The 22,893-nt window shown below is 36.7% G+C and overlaps 1 protein-coding gene across 1 annotated transcript in view; it reads left to right on the top strand.

Annotated features, from left to right (window-relative positions):
* LOC127861732 (uncharacterized) overlaps window positions 1-22,893 on the top strand; it is a 124,617-nt gene that overhangs the window by 36,471 nt on the left and 65,253 nt on the right. Inside the window, exons 10-11 of the mRNA XM_052400416.1 lie at window positions 6,665-6,761; window positions 12,484-12,555. Coding sequence (XP_052256376.1) covers window positions 6,665-6,761; window positions 12,484-12,555 — 169 coding nt within the window. The remainder of the gene's footprint in view (window positions 1-6,664; window positions 6,762-12,483; window positions 12,556-22,893) is intronic.

Raw genomic sequence — 22,893 nt, forward strand, 5'->3', positions numbered from 1 at the left:
AGTACATACATGTACATGTAGTATAATGTTTACAATTAAAAAAACAACCAAGATAGATCGATCCCGACGTGGTTGTAGAAATAGTTGTTGTTGTATAGAAAACTCGTTGATTTACGACACACAAAACGTCGTCTTTTAACTAATACTTACCAATTAATATAAACACAGTTTGCAATATTGTTTTTATTTTGATAATTTAATCCAAAGTTTTCATGTTAGCAGGTGATTTTCTATACTGAACATGTATACAAATGACAAAGGACCCTAAAAATCTCGCAAATCTGTGTGAATTGACAGTTTGACGTAATCAAAGAAAAGCCGCTTCCTGTCTAAAGGCATAACTTACTCAAGTAAACACGTTCAACGAATGCATAAGGAATGGTTTTAATTGTCGGAACAAAGTCAATTCTCTGCTCGCTAATGCATTGATTTTCTATTTGTTTGTAGGTTATTCCATTGATTGCTAAAAGGTGGTAACTATTGAGTTGATAATTGCATTTAATATTCACAGTTGTATTCTTGTTGCGTCGACATTCTAAACAATGTTTACCAGTAATTATGGACCAAATCGGCACAGTGACATTCACACATGTTAATTCCTTTTGTCAAAACACGGCAGACAGTAGTCTACACAATAGGTCAGTAGACAAGCTTTGCGTGTTTTCATAACGTCAAAAACTTAAAATCCAGTTCCGCCCAGATGTCTTCTGTAATCAGTTTACAGTACAATTAGTGTTAAAATAATAACTCTACTAAAATACCGTATCGATAAAGATTCAGCGTGTTCGATTTGAAATTATTTTAGAGGAAATATCAACTTATTCGAAATATAAACTTTTAACAGAAATCAACAATGTTCTCTGCGCTACAAAGTTTGTATAAAAATAATCAATACACGCACGCTTTGCAGGAGTATACGTTGTACCTTGACCTTGTACATGGCAGCATAATTTTCGCGCGCTTTTGTCGGGAAATATACATGAGGACTGTACATTGGAAGCATTTGTAAACGTCGTGTTAACAATTAAAAATCATAGTGTGTTTCGGATTACTAATTATTATTCTCATTTGGAAATTTTACGGAACATTTATTCTTGTGTCATATGTGTTGATTTAAATATTAATTTGTCAAATGTATTATATTAGACTTATTCATATTGTAGACGTAGCTGTGAATTAAAAAACATAATTTTTATATGTATTAATTTTCTATACAATTATCTTTTTTATACATGTACTACAGTATTTAAACAATTTATTATAACAATGTTTTTATTTTTTGGCATGCCCAGTAGCACACTGCTAACGCGGCGTTGCGCGGCCAACACTGATAAGAACGGAAAGTGTCTGCATTTACCGACTAGCCTAAAGTAATACACGCCGCGGGAATTAGCGAACGCGGCGTAACGCCGAGCGTTTTATCGAGTTCACCTCGCTCTTCCAACGCCGCGTGAACACTGGCTAGCAGAAAAAAACCCGCAGAGGGAGCGCGTTTTTTGGGGAAAACGCGTGGAGTGTACTGTAATCTTAACTGGGATCACAACAGCTTACAAATGTACCAAAAGACATTAATACAAAACCATATTTAATGACAAACATAGCACCATAGTCCATCAATATCAAACTCGATCTTAATCATTCATAACATACATGTTCACAGATTTTGGCAAGTTTTGAAGTTTGTGTTTAAATGCTTAAAATTGATAAATGTAAAAAAAAAAAAAGTTTACCCCACCTGGGATCGAACCACTGACAATTGTATTATGAACCAACTCGGTCATTTCTGATGATACTGATAACAAAAATATTGAGTTGTGATAATAGCATATCAACTGTTGTTATAAATATATCCTCGGTTAAATAAACTGCCGCAACACCCCTTAAGAAATAACCAATTAGTGTCACTGCATAGGTAATGCTGGCAGTTTACTGGTATATAAACCGTTAAATTTCGCTACTAGTCATTCTGTCTCTGTACACAAAATACATCGTAAAAATAAATAAATATACATGTACGTATGCTTTATTAAACAATAAAACAAATCGTCTTGTCCGCTGTATTTTTGTTCAAACTGCATATTCAGAATATTATATAATTATAGAATATTATTCTTCTTGCGTGATATCTCAGTAGGCCTGTAAATATAAAATAAAAAACAACTGTAAACAATAGCGGCATGCTGCCTACGTATTTTAAAGGACTATTTATAAGGGTAAATTCGAATGTATGCACAATTATATTTTATACGTATTTTCCGGTAAGAATTCTTCTTTTAAGCTGATTCGCAAGCAATTGGACATGAAAATAAAAAGTATAATTTACATTTTGGTTCTATAATGAACAAAACTTATACAGATACCTATATAGTTACATGTATGAAAATGCTCATCTAAGAATTGTTTGTTTTTAGCTCAAGAATTTTTTTTATAGTCCGATCTTCATGAAACTCGGTCAGAAGATTCATCTTAATAATATCTTGGACGAGTTCAAAAATGATGCCAGTTGGTTAAAAAACATGGCCACCACGGGGGTGGGGCTATTTTCCTTATATGGCTATAGTAAAACCTTGTTAACACTCTAGAGGTCACATTAATTTTCCAATCATCATGAAACTTGGTCAGAAGATTTGTCCCAATGATATCTTGGATGAGTTTGAAAATGGTTTGGGTTGCTTTAAAAACATGGCCACCAGGGGCGGGGCATTTTTCCTGATATGGCTATATATGGCTATAGTAAAACCTTGTTAACACTCTAGAGGCCACATTTATTGTCATGAAACTTCATAAAATTTGGTCAGAAGATTGGTCTCAATGATATCTTGGATGAGTTCCAAAATAATTATGTTTGCTTGAAAAAAAATGGCTTCCAAGGTGCGGGGCATTTTTCCTTATATGGCTAAAGTAAAATCTTGTTAACACTCTATAGGCCACATTTACTGTCCAATCTTCATGAAACTTGGTCAGAAGATTCATCTCGATAATATCTTGGACGAGTTCAAAAATGATGCCGGTTGGTTGAAAAACATGGCTGCCAGGGGGCGGCGCATTTTTACTTATATGGTTATAGTATAACCTTGTTAACCCTCTAGAGGCCACATTTATTTTCAGATCTTCGTGAAACTTGGTCAGAAGATTTGTCCCAATAATATCTTGTTATCTCAGATGAGCGACTTTGGGCCTTTCAGGCCCTCTTTTAAAGAATTAGGATCAGGAAAATGGCATGAAATTTATACATTTTTATTTATTTAAAATGGCCAAACATCAACTTGTTCAATTTAACCATGTTGTCTGTTTTCAAATAAAAATTAACTTATGTGGATAAAATGCAACATTTTGTGTTGTGTGAATATGAAAATCTGTGAATATGAAAACCCAGCAAACATGTTCATTGAAGATTGGCTATCAATGTGATAAATATTTTGAAATAATTCAGTTGATAGTGCAACTAGGCTGTGTGTCTAGAGGCAGATAAGGGAGGAAAATACAGACTTGAGGTAAACGTTAGCAACTCAAGGGAATTGGTTACTGCCGAGGAAACTGAGATTACTTCCGAATTGAAAAGCAATATGTTCTGCAAAAGACATTATGTTGTTTGATCCAGCTTTTGTCTTTTTATCAAGTCAAGGTTAACAATCAAATGGTGAAGCCCTACATTGGCAAATGTATTGTTCATTTTATCAAATGATATTTGTTCTTTGATTCATCTGCACAAATGGGAAATCTATTCTATTACTGTTATGTCCACAAATTGAACATTGCATTCATTTTGGCATAAGTAAACTTTGCAAGTAAATGACCTCATATTAAACGGTTGTATCAGAATTATCAGCTCTACTAAAAGATTTTGTTTAATTGAAATAATTTTTAAAGCAAAACTGTTTCATCAACATAATTATATAGTATTTAAGATACTTTCAAGAGTTTACGCTTGATAGGTTTGTTTTGCAAAGTGAATTTTAGAGTGAAAACTTTTCTTATTGTTCTGAGCTTAAGATATTCTTAATATATGAGCCTTGGCCTCGGAAAACTGGGCCTCGGAAAACTGGGCCTTGGAAAACTAGGTCTCGAAAAACTGGGCCTCGGAAAACTGGGCCTCGGAAAACTGGGCCTTGGAAAACTGGGCCTCGGAAAACTGGGTCTTGGAAAACTGGGCCTCGGAAAACTGGGTCTTGGAAAACTGGGCCTCGGAAAACTGGGTATTGGAAAACTGGGCCTCGGAAAACTGGGTCTCGGAAAACTGGGTCTTGGAAAACTGGGTCTTGGAAAACTGGGTCTCAGAAAACTGGGCCTCGTAAAACTGGGCCTCGGAAAACTGGGTCTCGGAAAACTGGGTCTTGGAAAACTGGGTCTTGGAAAACTGGGCCTCGGAAAACTGGGCCTCGGAAAACTGGGTCTTGGCAAACTGGGCCTCAGAAAACTGGGTCTCGAAAAACTGGGCCTCGGAAAACTGGGCCTCGGAAAACTGGGCCTCGGAAAACTGGGTCTCGGAAAACTGGGCCTCGGAAAACTGGGCCTCGGAAAATTGGGTCTTGGAAAACTGGGTCGCGGAAAACTGGGTCTCGGAAAACTTGGCCTCGGAAAACTGGGCCTCAGAAAACTGGGTCTCCGAAAACTGGGCCTCGATAAGGTATGCACATAATCAAGTCCTAACAGTGTAATCAGGGACTCAGGGACGACTCTTTCTCCCCATAGACTGGATTTTTGTTTAGAAGAGACTTCCTTGAAATGAAAAAATCCTTAACAAAGTGTTGTTCTTGATAAGCCTGTGCCAACTGTACAAGCTAATCTGGGGTGACACTTAACACACACGCGTATTTACCAGAAGTTAAAAAAAGATGGTTTGGTAAGATGGAAGAGCGGTCAGTTAGTGTCAAACAGGTGGTTTCTGGTTAATATCTGTTTAGATTGCTGGTCTTAATACAATTTTGAAAATAACAAATTTACATGACCATCTTGGGATTGTATTTTAAGGTTAAAGATACTAAAAAAACAAGTACGTTTTCCTGTCTTTAACTTGATTTTTGTTGGATTTATAATTACTTGCAGACTTAGCTTGAGATTGCACAAGTTATTAAATGAAAGTAAATTAATTGGTGATTGCACAATAAATTAAATAAAGTAAATAATTGGTTAAAACTTGGTTTTGTGTGATTGACATAATTCTTGTTCAAGTCAGAATGTATAGCATGTTCCCACTGATATACTTTTATCTCAGATTGTGTACAGGATGTTGTTTATAATAAGGAAAATAATATAGATGGATGATATGTCCTGTGAAATAACAAGGAAAAATTAATTTTACAAGTGGAAAACATATATTTTCCTGTTTTGTGTAAGTGAATCAAGAAATAGAAATACAAAAGCTTACGTAGGTGTCAAGTAGCTTAGCCCTTTGCATGCTGGGAAATTTGTTGTTTGCTAAATGTCGTCTGCTGAATTTCTAAAATTAGCATTTTCTTTGATTTTTTTCCGAAGAATTCTATCAGAATAGCAAACAGTTTGGATCCTGATGAGACGCCACGTTCTGTGGTGTGTAATCTGGATCCAAACTGTTTGCAAAGGCCTTTAAAATTCGGTTCTAGGGCTGAAAGGGTTAGTTCTCTATAGGCATGGTATTCTTTGTTGAAAATCAGTTTGGATTTCATAACCCATCAAATTATGGCAAAAACACTTTTTTTTTCACAAATAATATATACCTTTGTATTAGGACTGTTGGCCAACCAAATTTTATCAGATCCTATAATGACTATGGAATTTCTCAGTCTAAATTTTAATGTCTGACCAATGGGAAACTTTTTGAAAACATATTACTTGAATAAATTCATGATAATAACTTGATAATCAAAATAAATCTTTTTTTTAACTATAACTCGAAAACAAGAATATTTTGCCAGTGAGATATGTAAAGTATAAAATTAGATAATTCTGTCTTTGCAATTAGTGAATGACAATGTAAATGGGTGTTGCCCCAGGAAAACCAGGCTTAACTCTTTCAGTGCGGGAACCGAATTTTGAAGGCCTGTGCAAACAGTTTGGATCCTGATGAGACACCACAGAACGTGGCGTCTCATCAGGATCCAAACTGTTTGCTCTTCTGATAGTATTCTTTGAAAAAAATCAAAGAAAATGCTCATTTTAGAAATTTAGCAGACAACATTTTAGCAGACGACAAATTTCCCAGCATGCAAAGGGTTAATGAATGTCGGTTAAGTGGCGTTCCAGATTAGCCTGCGCAGACAGCACAGACAGATCTAGCACAACACTATGCGAATGCATTTAGCCCCGTTTTCCCATAGCGAGGATAAAATATTTTTTCCCTTCAGCTGATATGTGAATTCTTTAAAATTTATGATTTCTTTCATAAAAAGAGGTTCACATGGCATAGTTGATTTTGTGTCCACTTAGCAACTGGGTAAACAATTCAGCTCTCACTATGGGAGCCTTTTCACTATGGGAGCCTTTTAAAAATCTCCCATCCCCACCCCAAAGTAACTGATTCTAGAGCGTTTTTATAAAACTTAGGATTTTGGTGCAATCAAGCTTAAATAAATGGGTTTCGACATAAATCGAAGAATGTTTGAAAATGAAGGTGGAGTATGGAATATTTAATCTTGTGCAGATCTTTTATGTTAATTATAGTATTTTTGACCTTGTTTTATTTCAGATGTTTCCAATGACCATGGCTGGACGGAGATGGATGAGGAATATGATGATTGCGGGAACGTTGTACGGCCAGTGTCCACTCGTGTTGTGTCACTCATGTAAGTCTCTTACTCAGATAACAGAAAAGTTAACCTTCAATTATTTGGAAAGTTTTTATACAACATTATTTCTTACCTTGAGAACAATCTAGTATTTTTTACTTTGGGATTATCATCGATTTTTATTGTTAAAGTGATCCTCTTCAAAAGCAATTTCATGACATTTTGTCAGGTTTAATTCATCTGCTGCAAGTTCAACTTTGCAAGTACATTGTCCATGTGACGAAAAAGAAAATGCCACAAACAATAACAGTCTTTTTATTCGTTCTGGAAAACTAGAAATTTTGCATGCAATATGCAAAAATAGGAAGGTGCTTGTAACCAACCTATCCAGGAGTGTCCATTAAAAAAAATTCCTGACGTCACCAAGCAATGATGTGAGGCAAAATATTTGTAACCAATCAAAGCTTGAGAACTTTCATAACTCATTTGCCAAAGATGCAAAGGGACGCAACTGATTAAAAAAAATTATTGTTTACAGATGGATGTAAATGTATGCAAATTAGGGCTTCATGTCCATTTTAAAGTTTAAGAATAACACAAATTTAATATTTTGTCAAACAGTGTCTTCATTTTCTTGTTCAGATATGTTGTATCTTGTAAAGGGCGATATTAAAAAAAAATCACAGATAATTATTTTAAATTGAAATCATATGAAAAAAGATTATGACTGGGCATAATCATAAGCAAACGACGAAATATTTAATTTTGATTTCCCAAATAAAAGAAGTTAACAAAAAACTGTTTTTCAAACCTAGGTTCCCTTTTTGTAGCTGAAAAATTGTTTAAAATGCCTGCTTTGCTATGATGTTTAACTGTCCCATGTTTTATTCATATATCCATCTAAATTCTATATTTTTTCCTAGCATAAGCTTATTAAAACATAATGATGTGTAACAGATTCTAATAAATGTATGCTTTTATCCCTATCAACATTGACATAGCTGAGACTTTTCTAAAGCTCCATTCAAAATGTGTATAAAATGTGAATGCAAAACATGACCCACCTTGCAAATTGCTGAAAAACTTGCAATGAAACTGTACATGTGAAATTTTATCTGATTGTTATTTGATTTTGTCTTTAGAATCTTGAATATTTCATGTATCAGTTCTGCTTACTATGTGCTATAATAATCATCTCCTACAAACCATGATTTGCATTTTTATTATCTTTACTCAAATGGTGAAAACATTTCAGGAAAGGAAAAATCTCACCGTAATTAATCGTTTTATTGAAGTTCTTCGCTCTATAGGATGTTTTGAATGAATGTTTTGACTAGAACACTTTGCGTATTATATAGTCTAAAAAGATTAGCATATTCTTGTTTGTCTTAAAAAACTTTGGATTCTACTGTTGAGCCGCACATATTCTCTCAGTTGAAAAGTAAAATTCACTTTCCAGTTATCCCTCATCAACTGATGTTATTGTTCAAGGCAATACAACAATAACTAAGTTTATTGCAACAAAACTTTCCAACATACTACATTTATAATGACTATAAACCATTAAGCCATGCTCTAGCAAAATGTGATTTAATTCATGTGCGCAAAATGTTATCTCAGATTAGCCTGTGCAGTCAACACGGGCTAAGCAGGGACTACTCTTTACTCAGTTATTGTATTTTTTGTTTAAAGGAAGCCTCTTCTAGCCAAAGTCCAGTTTAGACGGCACAGGCTTATCTCAGACAACACAACGCACATGCATTCAGACTGCACAGGCTTATCTCGGACAACACAACGCACATGCATTTACACTGCACAGGCTTATCTCAGACGACACAACGCACATGCATTTAGACTGCACAGGCTTATCTCAGACAACACAACGCACATGCATTTAGACTGCACAGGCTTATCTCGGACAACACAATGCACATGCATTTACACTGCACAGGCTTATCTCAGACGACACAACGCACATTCATTTAGACTGCACAGGCTTATCTCAGACGACACAACGCACATGCATTTAGACTGCACAGGCTTATCTCAGACGACACAACGCACATGCATTTAGACTGCAAAGGCTTCTCTCGGACGACACAACGCACATGCACAGGCTTATCTCAGACGACACAACGCACATGCATTTAGACTGCACAGGCTTATCTCAAACGACACAAAGCACATGCATTTAGAATGCATGAGCTTATCTCAGATGACACAACGCACATGCACAGGCTTATCTCAGACGACACAAAGCACATGCATTTAGACTGCATGAGCTTATCTCAGATGACACAACGCACATGCACAGGCTTATCTCAGACAACACAACGTACATGCATTCAGACTGCACAGGATTATCTCAGACGACACAACGCACATGCATTTAGACTGCACAGGCTTATCTTGGACGACACAACGCACATGCATTTAGACTGCACAGGCTTATCTCAGATGACACAACACACATGCATTTAGACTGCACAGGCTTATCTCAGATGACACAACGCACATGCACAGGCTTATCTCAGACAACACAACGTACATGCATTCAGACTGCACAGGATTATCTCAGACGACACAACGCACATGCATTTAGACTGCACAGGCTTATCTTGGACGACACAACACACATGCATTTAGACTGCACAGGCTTATCTCAGATGACACAACACACATGCATTTAGACTGCACAGGCTTATCTCAGATGACACAACGCACATGCATTTAGACTGCACAGGCTTATCTCGGATGACACAACATACATGCATTTAGACTGCACAGGCTTATCTCAGATGACACAACACACATGCATTTAGACTGCACAGGCTTATCTCAGATGACACAATGCACATGCATTTAGACTGCACAGGCTTATCTCAGACGACACAACGCACATGCATTTAGACTGCACAGGCTTATCTCAGATGACACAACACACATGCATTTAGACTGCACAGGCTTATCTCAGATGACACAACACACATGCATTTAGACTGCATGAGCTTATCTCAGACAACACAATGCACATGCATTTAGACTGCACAGGCTTATCTCAGACGACACAACGCACATGCAGTACAGGCTTTTCTCGGACGACACAACGCACATGCATTTAGACTGCACATGCTTTTCTCAGACGACACAAAGCACATGCATTTAGACTGCACAGGCTTATCTTTGACGACACAACGCACATGCATTTAGACTGCACAGGCTTATCTTTGACGACACAACGCACATGCATTTAGACTGCACAGGCTTATCTTTGACGACACAACCCACATGCATTTAGACTGCACAGGCTTATCTTTGACGACACAATGCACATGCATTTAGACTGCACAGGCTTATCTCAGACGACACAACGCACATGCAGTACAGGCTTATCTCTGACGACACAACGCACATGCATTTAGACTGCACAGGCTTATCTCTGACGACACAACGCACATGCATTTAGACTGCACAGGCTTGTCTTTGACGACACAACGCACATGCATTTAGACTGCACAGGCTTATCTCAGACGACACAACGCACATGCGTTTAGACTGCACAGGCTTATCTCAGACGACACAACGTGTATGCATTTAGACTGCACAGGCTTATCTCGGACGACACAACACACATGCATTTAGACTGCACAGGCTTATCTCGGACGACACAACACACATGCATTTAGACTGCACAGGCTTATCTTAGATGACACAACACACATGCATTTTGACTGCACAGGCTTATTTCAGAGGACACAACGCACATGCATTTAGACTGCACAGGCTTATCTTAGATGACACAATGCACATGCATTTACACTGCACAGGCTTATCTCTGACGACACAACGCACATGCATTTAGACTGCACAGGCTTATCTCAGACAACACAACGCACATGCATTTAGACTGCACAGGCTTATCTCAGACAACACAACGCACATGCATTTACACTGCACAGGCTTATCTCGGATGACACAACCCACATGCATTTACACTGCACAGGCTTATCTCGGATGACACAACGTACATGCATTCAGACTGCACAGGATTATCTCAGACAACACAACACACATGCATTTAGACTGCACAGGCTTATCTCAGACGACACAACGCACATGCATTTAGACTGCACAGGCTTATCTCAGACAACACAACGCACATGCATTTAGACTGCACAGGCTTATCTTTGACGACACAACGCACATGCATTTAGACTGCACAAGCTTATCTCAGACGACACAACGCACATGCATTTAGACAGCACAGGCTTATCTCAGACAACACAACGCACATGCATTTAGACAGCACAGGCTTATCTTGGACAACACAACGCACATGCATTTAGACAGCACAGGCTTATCTCAGACAACACAACGCACATGCATTTAGACAGCACAGGCTTATCTTGGACAACACAACGCACATGCATTGAGACTGCACAGGCTTATCTCGGAGGACACAACGCACATGCATTTAGACTGCACAGGCTTATCTAAGACGACACGACGCACATGCATTTAGACAGCACAGGCTTATCTCAGACGACACAACGCACAGGCATTTAGACTGCACAGGCTTATCTCGGATGACACAACGCACATGCATTTAGACTGCACAGGCTTATCTCGGATGACACAACGCACATGCATTTAGACTGCACAGGCTTATCTCAGACAACACGATGCACATGCATTTAGACTGCACAGGCTTATCTCAGACGACACAACACACATGCATTTAGACTGCACAGGCTTATCTCGGACGACACAACGCACATGCAGTACAGGCTTATCTCGGACGACACAACGCACATTCAGCACAGGCTTATCTCGGACAACACAACGCACATGCATTTACACTGCACAGGCTTATCTCAGACAACACAACGCACATGCATTTAGACTGCACAGGCTTATCTCAGACGACACGACGCACATGCATTAAGACTGCACAGGCTTATCTCGGACGACACAACGCACATGCATTTAGACTGCACAGGCTTATCTCAGATGACACGACGCACATGCATTTAGACTGCACAGGCTTATCTCGGACGACACAACGCACATGCATTTAGAATTTAGACTGCACAGGCTTATCTCAGATGACACGACGCACATGCATTTAGACTGCACAGGCTTATCTCGGACGACACAACGCACATGCATTTAGACTGCACAGGCTTATCTCAGACGACACAACGCACATGCATTTAGACTGCACAGGCTTATCTCAATGACACAATGCACATGCATTTAGACTGCACAGGCTTATCTCAGATAACACGACGCACATGCATTTAACCACATTTTCCCACAGCGGGGTTCTCAAAGTTTTACTGCATCCCATAATTCACAGTTCAGCAAGAATCCGATCAAATTGACTAAAATAGCAGGAAAATCAGACAAATCTATGGTGAAATGACACGTGAAATGTAATTGCTGCAATAGTTGCTTAGAGGTGTTAAGTGGGCGGGAGAAAAATCAATCATAGATTACACATGAAATTAAATTCATGCAATTGTAGGAGGAAAATTCTACAATGAATAGTAAAAATGACAATTTTAGTTAATATAAAGCAGAAACTTCATACAAATGAATGGTAAAAATGGAACATGCAATTTATTCCTGGTTTTAATGACTGTAATGTAATGTGTTTTCAAAATGCGATTGATATAACCTGCCATGTTTATTTGCTACTTGAATGACTGCTTGTGACTGCTCCTGATCTCTCTCTTGCCACTGCCTCTCTATCTTGTCTGCTCTCGGAAATTTTCAGGGGCTTCAAACCGAAGCCTAAGCCTCGTAATTCTCAGACTCGAAGAAAAGTCTCGAGAAAAGTCTCTTTAATGTACGTAAGTACGGCCTTGTGTATCCCCCATGCATAACTGTGCAAGATCTGCATGCCTTTCTGTATCAGAATCAGTGGAATGTTACCCTTTCCATATCAAAATAAGTGGAATGTTTCCCCTGTTTGCAAAGCTGAGCATTATAGTATATGGCATTTATCTACCAGTGCTTTGATGCATGTTCCTTGGAGTTATGCTTCCCACCTTGATATATTATGCTTAAATTATAATTTTATTCCATATTATACAATATGTATATCTACACCATGTCTTGTCTTGTAAAATGTTATACTTATGATCACTATATCACGCTACTTCTGGCGTAATAGTAAAATTGCTTCAAAGTGGGAATCTGATTTCTATATTATGAACTTTTATCCTAAACTTTAGCATTACAAAAATCAGATGGGAGTTATACATGGTGGCATGTAATACATGTTAAGGTACCGTTTTTTAGCTCACCTGTCACAAAGTGACACGGTGAGCTAATGTGATCGTGTGATGTCCGGCATGCATGCGTCCGTCAACAATTTGTTTGTGTATACAGTAGAGGTCACAGTTTCCATCCAATCTCTATGAAATTTGGTCAGAATGTTTATCTTGATTAAATCTGGATTGGGATTGTATTTGAGTCATCTGGGGTCAAAAACTAGGTCACTAGGTCAAATGATAGAAAAACCTTGTGTAGACAATAGAGGTCACAGTTTTCATCCAATCTTTATGAAATTTGATCAGAATAGTTATCTTGATGAAATCTGGATTGGGATTGTATTTGGGTCATCTGGGGTCAGAAACAAGGTCACTAGGTCAAATCATAGAAAAACCTTGTGTAGACAATAGAGGTCACAGTTTTCATCAGATCTTAATGAAATATGGTCAGAATGTTTATCTTGTTAAAATCTGGTTTGGGATCAAATTTGGGTCATCGAGGGTCAAAAACTAGGTCACTAGGTCAAAGTTAAAAAAAAACAACTTGTGTAGACAGTAGAGGTCACAGTTTTCATCCAATCTTAATAAAATTTGGCCAGAATGTTAATCTTGACAAAATCTGGGTTGGGGTTGTATTTGGGTCATCTAGGGTCAAAAACTAGGTCACTAGGTCAAATCATAGAAAAACCTTGTGTAGACGATAGAGGTCACAGTTTCCATCAGCTCTTTATGAAATTTTGGCAGAATGATTATATAGATGAAATCTGGATTGGGATAGTATTTGGGTCATCTGGGGTCAGAAACTAGGTCACTAGGTCAAATCATAGAAAAACCTTATGTAGACAATAAGAGGTCAAAGTTTTCATCTGATCTTAATGAAATATGGTCAGAATGTTTATCTTGATAATGTCTGATTTGGGATTGAATATGGGTCATCTTGGGTCAAAAATTAGGTCACCGGGCCAATTCTAGTAAAACCTTGTGTAAATGAAATAGGTCACAGTTGTCATCACGTCTTAATGGAATTTTGTCCGAATGTATTAATTGATGAACTCTGGCTTGGATTGTTTATGGGTCATCTGAGGTCATAAAGTAGGTCATCTGGTCAAATCAAAGTAAAACTTCCTGTAGACGACAGAGGTCACAGTTTATCAGATCTTTATGAAATTTAGTCAGAATGTTTATCTTGATTAAATCTGGGTTGGGATTATATATAACTCCACTCAATTCCTAAAAATGAACTTATGCACTTTGATGGCCTTCAATTTTTGACCACTTATGCAACTTCATTTATTGATATGAACTATATGAGTTATCAAGTTGATAAAGGAATTATTTATACTATATGTTTCGTTGAATGAGAGATTTCATTACTTAACATACTTATATCTTTAGTTTATTTATATTTTAGTGTACTATGCGAAGAAGGTCAGCCGTTAACATTTTGGGATTCTTTCGAGATGATGTGTTATATCTCATTTTATTCTGCATTATGTTTGATTTAAAATGACCTAAATGAGATGTTATATTCAACAAACATTATGTATGTAACTCACAGTCATGCCAAGTTACCAAAAATAATTATGACAATTAACTTCGATTGAATCATTTTTGTGATACTTTGTACAATATAGAAACTTTTTTGTCAATGACTTATGAGTTAGGCCTGTTTGAATTTATTTTTGTTTTCTAATTTCTAATGCCAAGAAAAGTCCAGTGTTCTGTTTCTGTTCATGGTCCTCTTACAATTTAAGGGCAAACATAGGAGACGTCTTCCGTTTGAATGTACTATGATGCATGATCATTACATGACAAAATAATTAACTGCAAACTTTAACCCAATTTGTACCAGGTAAAGATCTGATAAAACTTGTCCCATGGGGGATTTACAATTTTTTCTGTGTTGGAAAGTGAGCAATTTTTCATTACACTTTAATCTCTGCATCTACTGAACTGAATGATTTCATATTTGGTTTTTAGTTTGGATTTCTCATAACGGCATGTACACATCTCTCCTTTTCACAGGCAGCCCATGGACTTAATTTTGATAAACGAACTCTGGCCATTTCTGTCTTTGCCCCATTTATTTATTGCACATAACATTTAATCATTTTAATGTATAACAAATTCCACTTACACTTCCTAAAAAACAAACAGAACATATCAAAACATGTCTATATAACAACTTTACTTTAATTAACTTTCCTAACCTTGTGGTAAAAATATGCTTCAGGGACCCAATGATAAAAAAATAGATAACTGTTTCAATATTGTTTATTAGTCTCTGATAGAAATGTTTATCTGTTCTAGACATGCATTTTTTTCATGTCTATTGATTTTAATTTATACATCTGAAGTTAATAAAAACATTGAATTTCAGATGCTTACTTTTATTTACTGACCCAATACATGGTATTTATTGACCACTACTATCAAGATTACTACACAAATATATGATGCTATTCCAGCCAATATCCTGAAATTTAATTGATTCACATTTACACTAAAAAGCATACTTGTTTGCAAATGTCCGTCCATCTGCGTATATTATTACACCATTGGTTGTCTTTTAATATTAACTGCACCAAGCTCGACTAGCTATCACATCTCCTGGTGTTGTCTGTCTTTTGTTTAAATTTGGATGGCACATGAAACAACTGGGGTCAAGAGGTCATATCTGTTTGTGCTCTATGATGTCGATTCAAGTATAGCCATACAATTAATATGATGTGATCAGGTTTCATTTGTATAATAGCCATCTTGAATCAAAATGTACATGATCTTATTAAGAGCTTGTAGGAGCTCCTGTTCATGTATTATACCAGTTTTCCTCAGATGAGCGATCTAGGGCCATCTTGTTTTTTTAGCTATGGTCATGAAATTTGGCCCATTTGTACTTCATGATATAGCTAGCCATAGTCTGATAGACTTTAAGTTAATGTTAAGGCTAGTCAGGTGAGCGATTCAGGGCCATCATGGCCCTCTTGTTTTCGTTTTCTTTTCATAATTATTTTAAACTATTCCGAATATTACAGTTTTATTCATGACTAAATTTAATGGAATTTGTAATAAATATAAACAATCTGTTAGCAAGTCCCTTTCATTAAAATGTATGTAACTGTCTGACTTAAAATGATGTTGCTGAAGTGTGTACTTAATTCTTCCGGAATGATCTACACAGCCTTTGTTTGGGCAAAGCATTGAGAGGCAATACTTCCTGTTAGAGAGAAATACACTGTATAATAAATACTGTATAATTGAAGCGTGTTTTTGATAACAATATATTTCCCTAAACACGCTAACTGCATGTATATGAATGAGAATTTGATGTGAGGTTATAGATAAGCAAATAAATATTATCAGTTTTGTATGTTGTTATTGTTGTTGCAGGTTTTTTTAATAATTTGTATTGTGAAAATTTCTAAACAAAATGGTTCATAATAGCCTTGTTTGTGCCCTTTATGGGTTACCACAAGAATTGCATCAGCAATTTGGTATTGTTTCCCTAAACATACTCTTGTAATGCCCATGAAGCCATTGCCAATCAATTCTTAGTAAAGCAAAGTTAGTTTGTTAAGTACATGTAGCATCGATAAGGTATGGCCTGTTGTTATACCGTAAAAACGCAGTCATAAGTCAAGATTTTTTACCTCCAAAATTTGATTAAAATTACGGTATCAGCTTATGAGGTCGTCCATGAAAAAAAATAATGAAATTCGACGAAGATTGATCCCCGCGGCAATTGTTGTTGTTGTATAGAAAACTTGTTGAAATAAGACACACGAAATGTTGTCTTTTAACTGATACTTACCAATTAATATAACCACAGTTTGTCGCAACATTTCTCTTGTTTTTATTTTCATAATTTACTCCAAAGTTTTCATGTTAGCAGGTGTTTTTTTACAACCGAACGTGTAAACAAAAGATCAAGTCACTTTTAAAGTCGAGCGAGAATTGGCAACCTGTGTGAATTGACAGTTTGACGTCATCAAAGGAAAGCTGCTTCCTGTCAAGAAGCCATAAAGCATCACCCTTCTCACCGATAAAATAAGATTCCTTTAATTTGTGAAGCGACATGGTTAACCAATCACGAGTTTGTTATTCACTGGTAATCGCCCAATTATGTTTGAGCATGTGCATAGCTCCGCCTTTGAAACTGTTATGTAGAACAAAGGTGGAGTTAGCGGTCTGTTGGTTATATCAATCATTGTTATAAAGACGTGTTTTACCGAGGCACTGAATCAATTGTTTTGATAGTCAGATTAAAAGTACCAAGATTTGATTACAGTGATCACAGTGTGTCATTGGATTATAAGTTCACAATTTAGTGCAAACTTTATAATAATAATTTATTTATTTGACTAACAAATTTGATATGTGAAAATGAGTGGAAAACGCAATGCGCATGACAATGCGTTTAAAATACGCGTGATAGAATTTGCAGAGCAGTCAAATAATAATAGTGCTGCATTACGCGAATTTTGTGTTTCGTATGTCGACTCCTTGTTGTGTAAATTACGATGTACATGTATATACCTCTGGTTTCCTATGTTGTTGATTTTGTTTTTATAATATGCATAATGATGTGCTTGTCTATATTTTTTTATATATTATTTTCGATTTCCTAAATATATATTGTATTGATTATATTAAACAAATGACATAATACACGTGTCGACTATGTCTACGTCGCACAGGGCTATAATGACGTCATGGTCTGTGTATAGAATAAAAACTTTCCGTACATTTAAAATGGCGTCTGTTTATGAAATTCGTGGATGGACAATTTCTGACTCGACTTATGACGTGGACATATTCAAAATCTCCAATTTTCGTATCATTTTTTACCCCCCCGACTCATGAGCGGGTAGATTTATGACTGCATTTTTACGGTAATTATTTATTTGATAAAGACATACTTTTTGTGGAAGGCTGTTTGAGCCACTTAATAATCTGCACATTTTTACACAATTATAAAATTGATACTGTCATAAATGAGTTTAATTGAAAATATTAAACAATATACAGTCGAAACCCGATGGTTCGAACTTGCTTGGCTTTAATTTCCGGTTTGCTCGAACTCTCATCAAAGCATAGATTTTTTTATTTCTATATATTCATATAAAATTTTGTGGAATGGCTCGAATTCACGAGGCTAGAATTATCGGATGGCTCAAACTGTTTTCACTGTCCTGGTGACAATTTTCACACGTTCTTTTGTTTGGATGGCTCGAACTCGCTTCGGGTCGCATAAACTGTTAATTGATTAGGACCGCTTGATAAAAGGCACTCAATAATTGATTAAACACCAGTTTCAAGAAGATGTGCTGCGTTTAAACAGTCTGATATAGTTCACTATATCAGGGTTGTCATTATTAACCGACTGTCGATGGAATTCATTGGTTAAAATCGCCAGAAAATCTGTTGTTTTTTCCGAATCTTTATAATTGCAATCAGAAGTTTTGATCACGCAAACCGACAATAATTGACGAGGAATAACCGTACTATAGTAGAGCGACGCCCGGTCATTCAGTCAGTCCATTAACTCTGCCTAAGAGCTACTGTTTTCAATGAATTTCTCAGCGAGTGGCCAATATTGATTTTTCCAGCTGTCAATCAAATTCTTCTTGGTAAGCACGTCAACCAATCAGCGCTCAGGCAGCCGAATACATGCCTGAATACACACCATCCCCATGTGAAATTGTATCAAATAGCTGTACATTTCACAGATTATTACTGACCGTAGCTCAACAAATGTAGCACTGTAGAGGGTAATTAACTAGTTTTTTTAGTGAGAGAAAAGGTTTCCACATATTAAAAAATGCTCTTCGATTTTCTACCAAAATAAAAGATATTAGCGACCTCTGCCCTACGAAGTTGTTATTCAGCATCTAAATATTAAAGTCCACGCTTTCCCCGAGGAAGAATGACGTGACGTTATACATGAAGTCTAATTTTGGCATGATTTTCATCTGTACATGAAAAACACGAGAAAAGTGTCTCTGTTGCTAGAATTTTCTAAATTTTCCGTGAATAATGAAATCTGAAAATGATTTCGGATAACACATTTAAGTATACGCATTTGAAAATACTTCAATTAAATAATGCATTTTGATATACAAATGGTCATAACGTTTAATGTAATAAGTAGGTAAATAAGGTGTTTTGAGATTGCCAAACTATGCATACATAATTATTATAGGTCTACATGCATGAATGACCTGACAAGTTATATCACGATCCGGAATGAAAAGTACTCGGTAAAATTTAAAGAAAGATGCGTTTTTATTCTCAGAAATTCACTTTCACTTTCTCAAACATTTCTGAAAGGAGGTACATGTAACAGTTTAGATCGAGTCGTTGATTTGTCGTAATTACTAAATATAAACGGTTCTCAATGCTCTCAAATCGCGTCACGTGATTCATGCATGTTCAATGGGAATTCCACAATTCAATTTGTATATGCACTTGCGTTTAATGGCGGACGTCATTCATCGTCAATATTGGCCATAATTTGGTTTTGAAAAAAAGAAATCATAACAAGGGCTGTTTGTAAAACATGCATGCCCCCCATATGGGCTGTCCGTTGTAGTGGCAGCCATTGTGTGAATACGATTTTTGTCACTGTGACCTTGACCTAGTGACCTGAAAATCAATAGGGGTCATCTGCGGGTCACGATCAATGTACCTATGAAGTGTCATGATCCTAGGCAAAAGCGTTCTTGAGTTATCATCCGAAAATCATTTTACTATTTCGGGTCACCGTGACCTTGACCTTTGACCTTGTGACCTCAAAATCAATAGGGGTAATCTGCAAGTCATGATCAATCTACCCATGAGGTTTCATGATCCTAGGCGTATGCGTTCTTGAGTTATCATCCGAAAACCATTTTACTATTTTTGGTCACTGTGACCTTGACCTTTGATCTAGTGACCTCAAAATCAATAGGGGTCATCTGCGAATCATGATCAATCTACCCATGAAGTGTCATGATCCTAGGCGTATGCATTCTTGAGTTATCATCCGGAAACCATTTTACTATTTCGGGTCACCGTGACCTTGACCTTTGACCTAGTGACCTCAAAATCAATAGGGGTCATCTGCAAGTCATGATCAATCTACCCATGAAGTTTCATGATCCTAGGTGAATGCGTTCTTGAGTTATCATTCAAAAACCATTTTACTATTTCTGGTCACCGTGACCTTGACCTTTGACCTAGTGACCTCAAAATCAATAGGGGTCATCTGCGAGTCATGATCAATTAACCTTTGAAGTTTCATGATTCTAGGCCCAAGCATTCTTGAGTTATCGTCTGACAACCACCTGGTGGACGGACCGACAGACAGACAGACCGACCGACCGACAGACAGACCGACATGAGCAAAGTGGGGCATAATAATACTGGATTATCGAGTAATGGATAGAATTGGAACATGCAATGATCTATAAATATAACATGTTTTTACATTGTACAGTATACTAAAAATGTGATAATCTTAAAATTGTCTATTCTTTCTAGACCTCATTTTAACATTTTATGCTCTGAGAATAGCAGTATTTTGTCCCTAAAATGTCTAGAATTCGTTTGCGGTCGGGGGACTTCGCCCCCTGACCCCCCTACCAGGGCCTTGCCCTGGACCTTGACCCCCAGCCGAATTGGTTACTATTACAAAATAATCATTTGTTTACAATCATAATAACAACCCTGCTATATGATATTTGTTTGATTGTAGATTTAAAATATTGGTAAATAAAAGTATTAAGTATACATCTGGTTCTTATTAATTCAAAAGCAGAAAGTAGTACTTAGTAGTACTGAGTTTAAGTAATATGGTGAATATGTGTACTCTTCAACTGGAGGTGAAAATTAACTGCAGACTTGTTCGTAAACAAAAGTTTATTAAAAGTTGGATGGCTTGAATTCCGGATGGCTCGAACTTTCATTGCGGGGCCTGACAAGTTCGAGCCATCGGGTTTTGACTGTATACCCGTAATCATTAGGGCTGCAACGAGTCCAAAAAAATTGTTCGGATCCAAATCCGAATCCAAATATGGTTTCTTACAGTTTTTCGGATCCGGATCCCTCATATAAGAGAAAATTAGAAGTTTCTGTCTAAATTAAAGAAATCAATGGTTTTAAAAGTATAATTTGACTAAAAAACATTTATTAACAAATAAAACATAAAGTTCTTGTTTAACATTGTAGCAATGTCAAAATAAAACGAAACCTTAACAATTATTCACTTAATAGTTTGTTTGTTAACATATGCTTTTCACTGTTCATACAGTTTGATGTTTGTTTTCACAAAAAATTAGCATTTCAACATTGTCCGGGTCCAGGCAAGCCCTATGAGCACTGGCGAGATCTCTAGTTGCAAAAATTCAACTCTCAGCTTTATAACCCAATGGTTAGCTGATAGTTGCAATGCGCCGGCTCTTGCCCATGGGTGCAAAATTTAATCAACAATGCAATGGTTAAGGAACACTGAAACTGCAAGATCTTATCAACGTTTACCTGTCTAAACCACAAACTCATACGAATGGTACCATTAAAACAATAAATAATTGCTTTTTATTGACTTAGTTTTGCTTTCGTACGCTGTATCCGCCATATTGGAAAATTGACCCAATATTGGTTAGGTCGCAGTACACCAATATTTTGCACGTCGGGTTATGTGTTGGAGCCTACAAAATTGATAACGATGTGTTATTCAATACAGAATTATAACACTGTTTAAAATTTAAACATAAAACATGTCAGCGAGGAAAGTGTGTTGAATCATCGTCGTGTTTATATAGTGTGCATGCAAAGGATAACATCCGTAGGTTGCCATTCAGGTAAATTTAACATGTTTATGAAGTTTATTCACTATTTTCCTCAATTTGTCTCGAGCGACGTCTGTTTAGTGAAGCGCACGCACGGATTCTCTGTGCTGAACTGCACCCATGTTTATGAAGGGGTGCAGTCCGTTTATATGGACTAGCGAGATCTCCTGCTGTGCAGAAGATTCTCTCACTGGGCACTGAGGTTCCTTGCATCACAAGATAGCATTTAAACTTAGTAGATGATGCTTTCAAGACATTACAATTTACATGATGCAGGAACTCAATTGGACAGGTCGCTAAATTATGCAAAATTTACCTGAATAACATTCCAGACACACTGGATCAACTACCGTTGTTTTTAATACAACTCAGAAAGACAATAAGGATTGAAAACTTACTTATTGCCATTATGAATTGCATTTGTAATATGTAAATCCTCAATGATTTCGAATTAGTTTTGCTTTGTCGCAAATGACACTCTTATACAATAAAAGCCGAAGGATCTCGAATGATCTGCTATTTGACTGTCACACGTCAATAAATATCGACTATTATACGTTTCTTTTATCTTTTAAATGGAACCAGTCTGTATACAAAACAATTTTCGTGAAAACAGCGCTAGGTTACATACAACTATAAAAATAAATATTCGGAACCGAAATTTCCAGGGGTAGATCCGTACCCGTGAATATGAAGTAGGATCCGATATCATCGGATATTTCGGGTACCCGTTGCAGCCCTAGTAATCATTGTGTTTTGTGGTACTGAAACATAAAAAGGCATGTTGCAGTACATACTTTAATGTAACCATTCATTTGTTGGATTGTTGTAAGAGTTAAAATAACTTCATTCATCAGCCATTGCCTATTGACTACTGATCATTAATGCTTTCCCACTAAGAAACAAAGTGAAAATGACTGTGTGCAAAGGGCATAAAACCAGAATAGCCTGCAAGTAAGTCGCAGTCTGTTCAGGTTTTATGCTGTTTGCTGTTCATCAGTATCTGAGGGTTGGAAATGAAGCTTTAAAAGCTTGAATATAGTAAGAAAGGTCTTATATTAGATATTATAACTTTCTTTGGGA

The sequence above is a fragment of the Dreissena polymorpha genome, chromosome 16 (assembly GCF_020536995.1).
Source record: "Dreissena polymorpha isolate Duluth1 chromosome 16, UMN_Dpol_1.0, whole genome shotgun sequence".
Lineage (NCBI taxonomy): Eukaryota > Metazoa > Mollusca > Bivalvia > Myida > Dreissenidae > Dreissena > Dreissena polymorpha.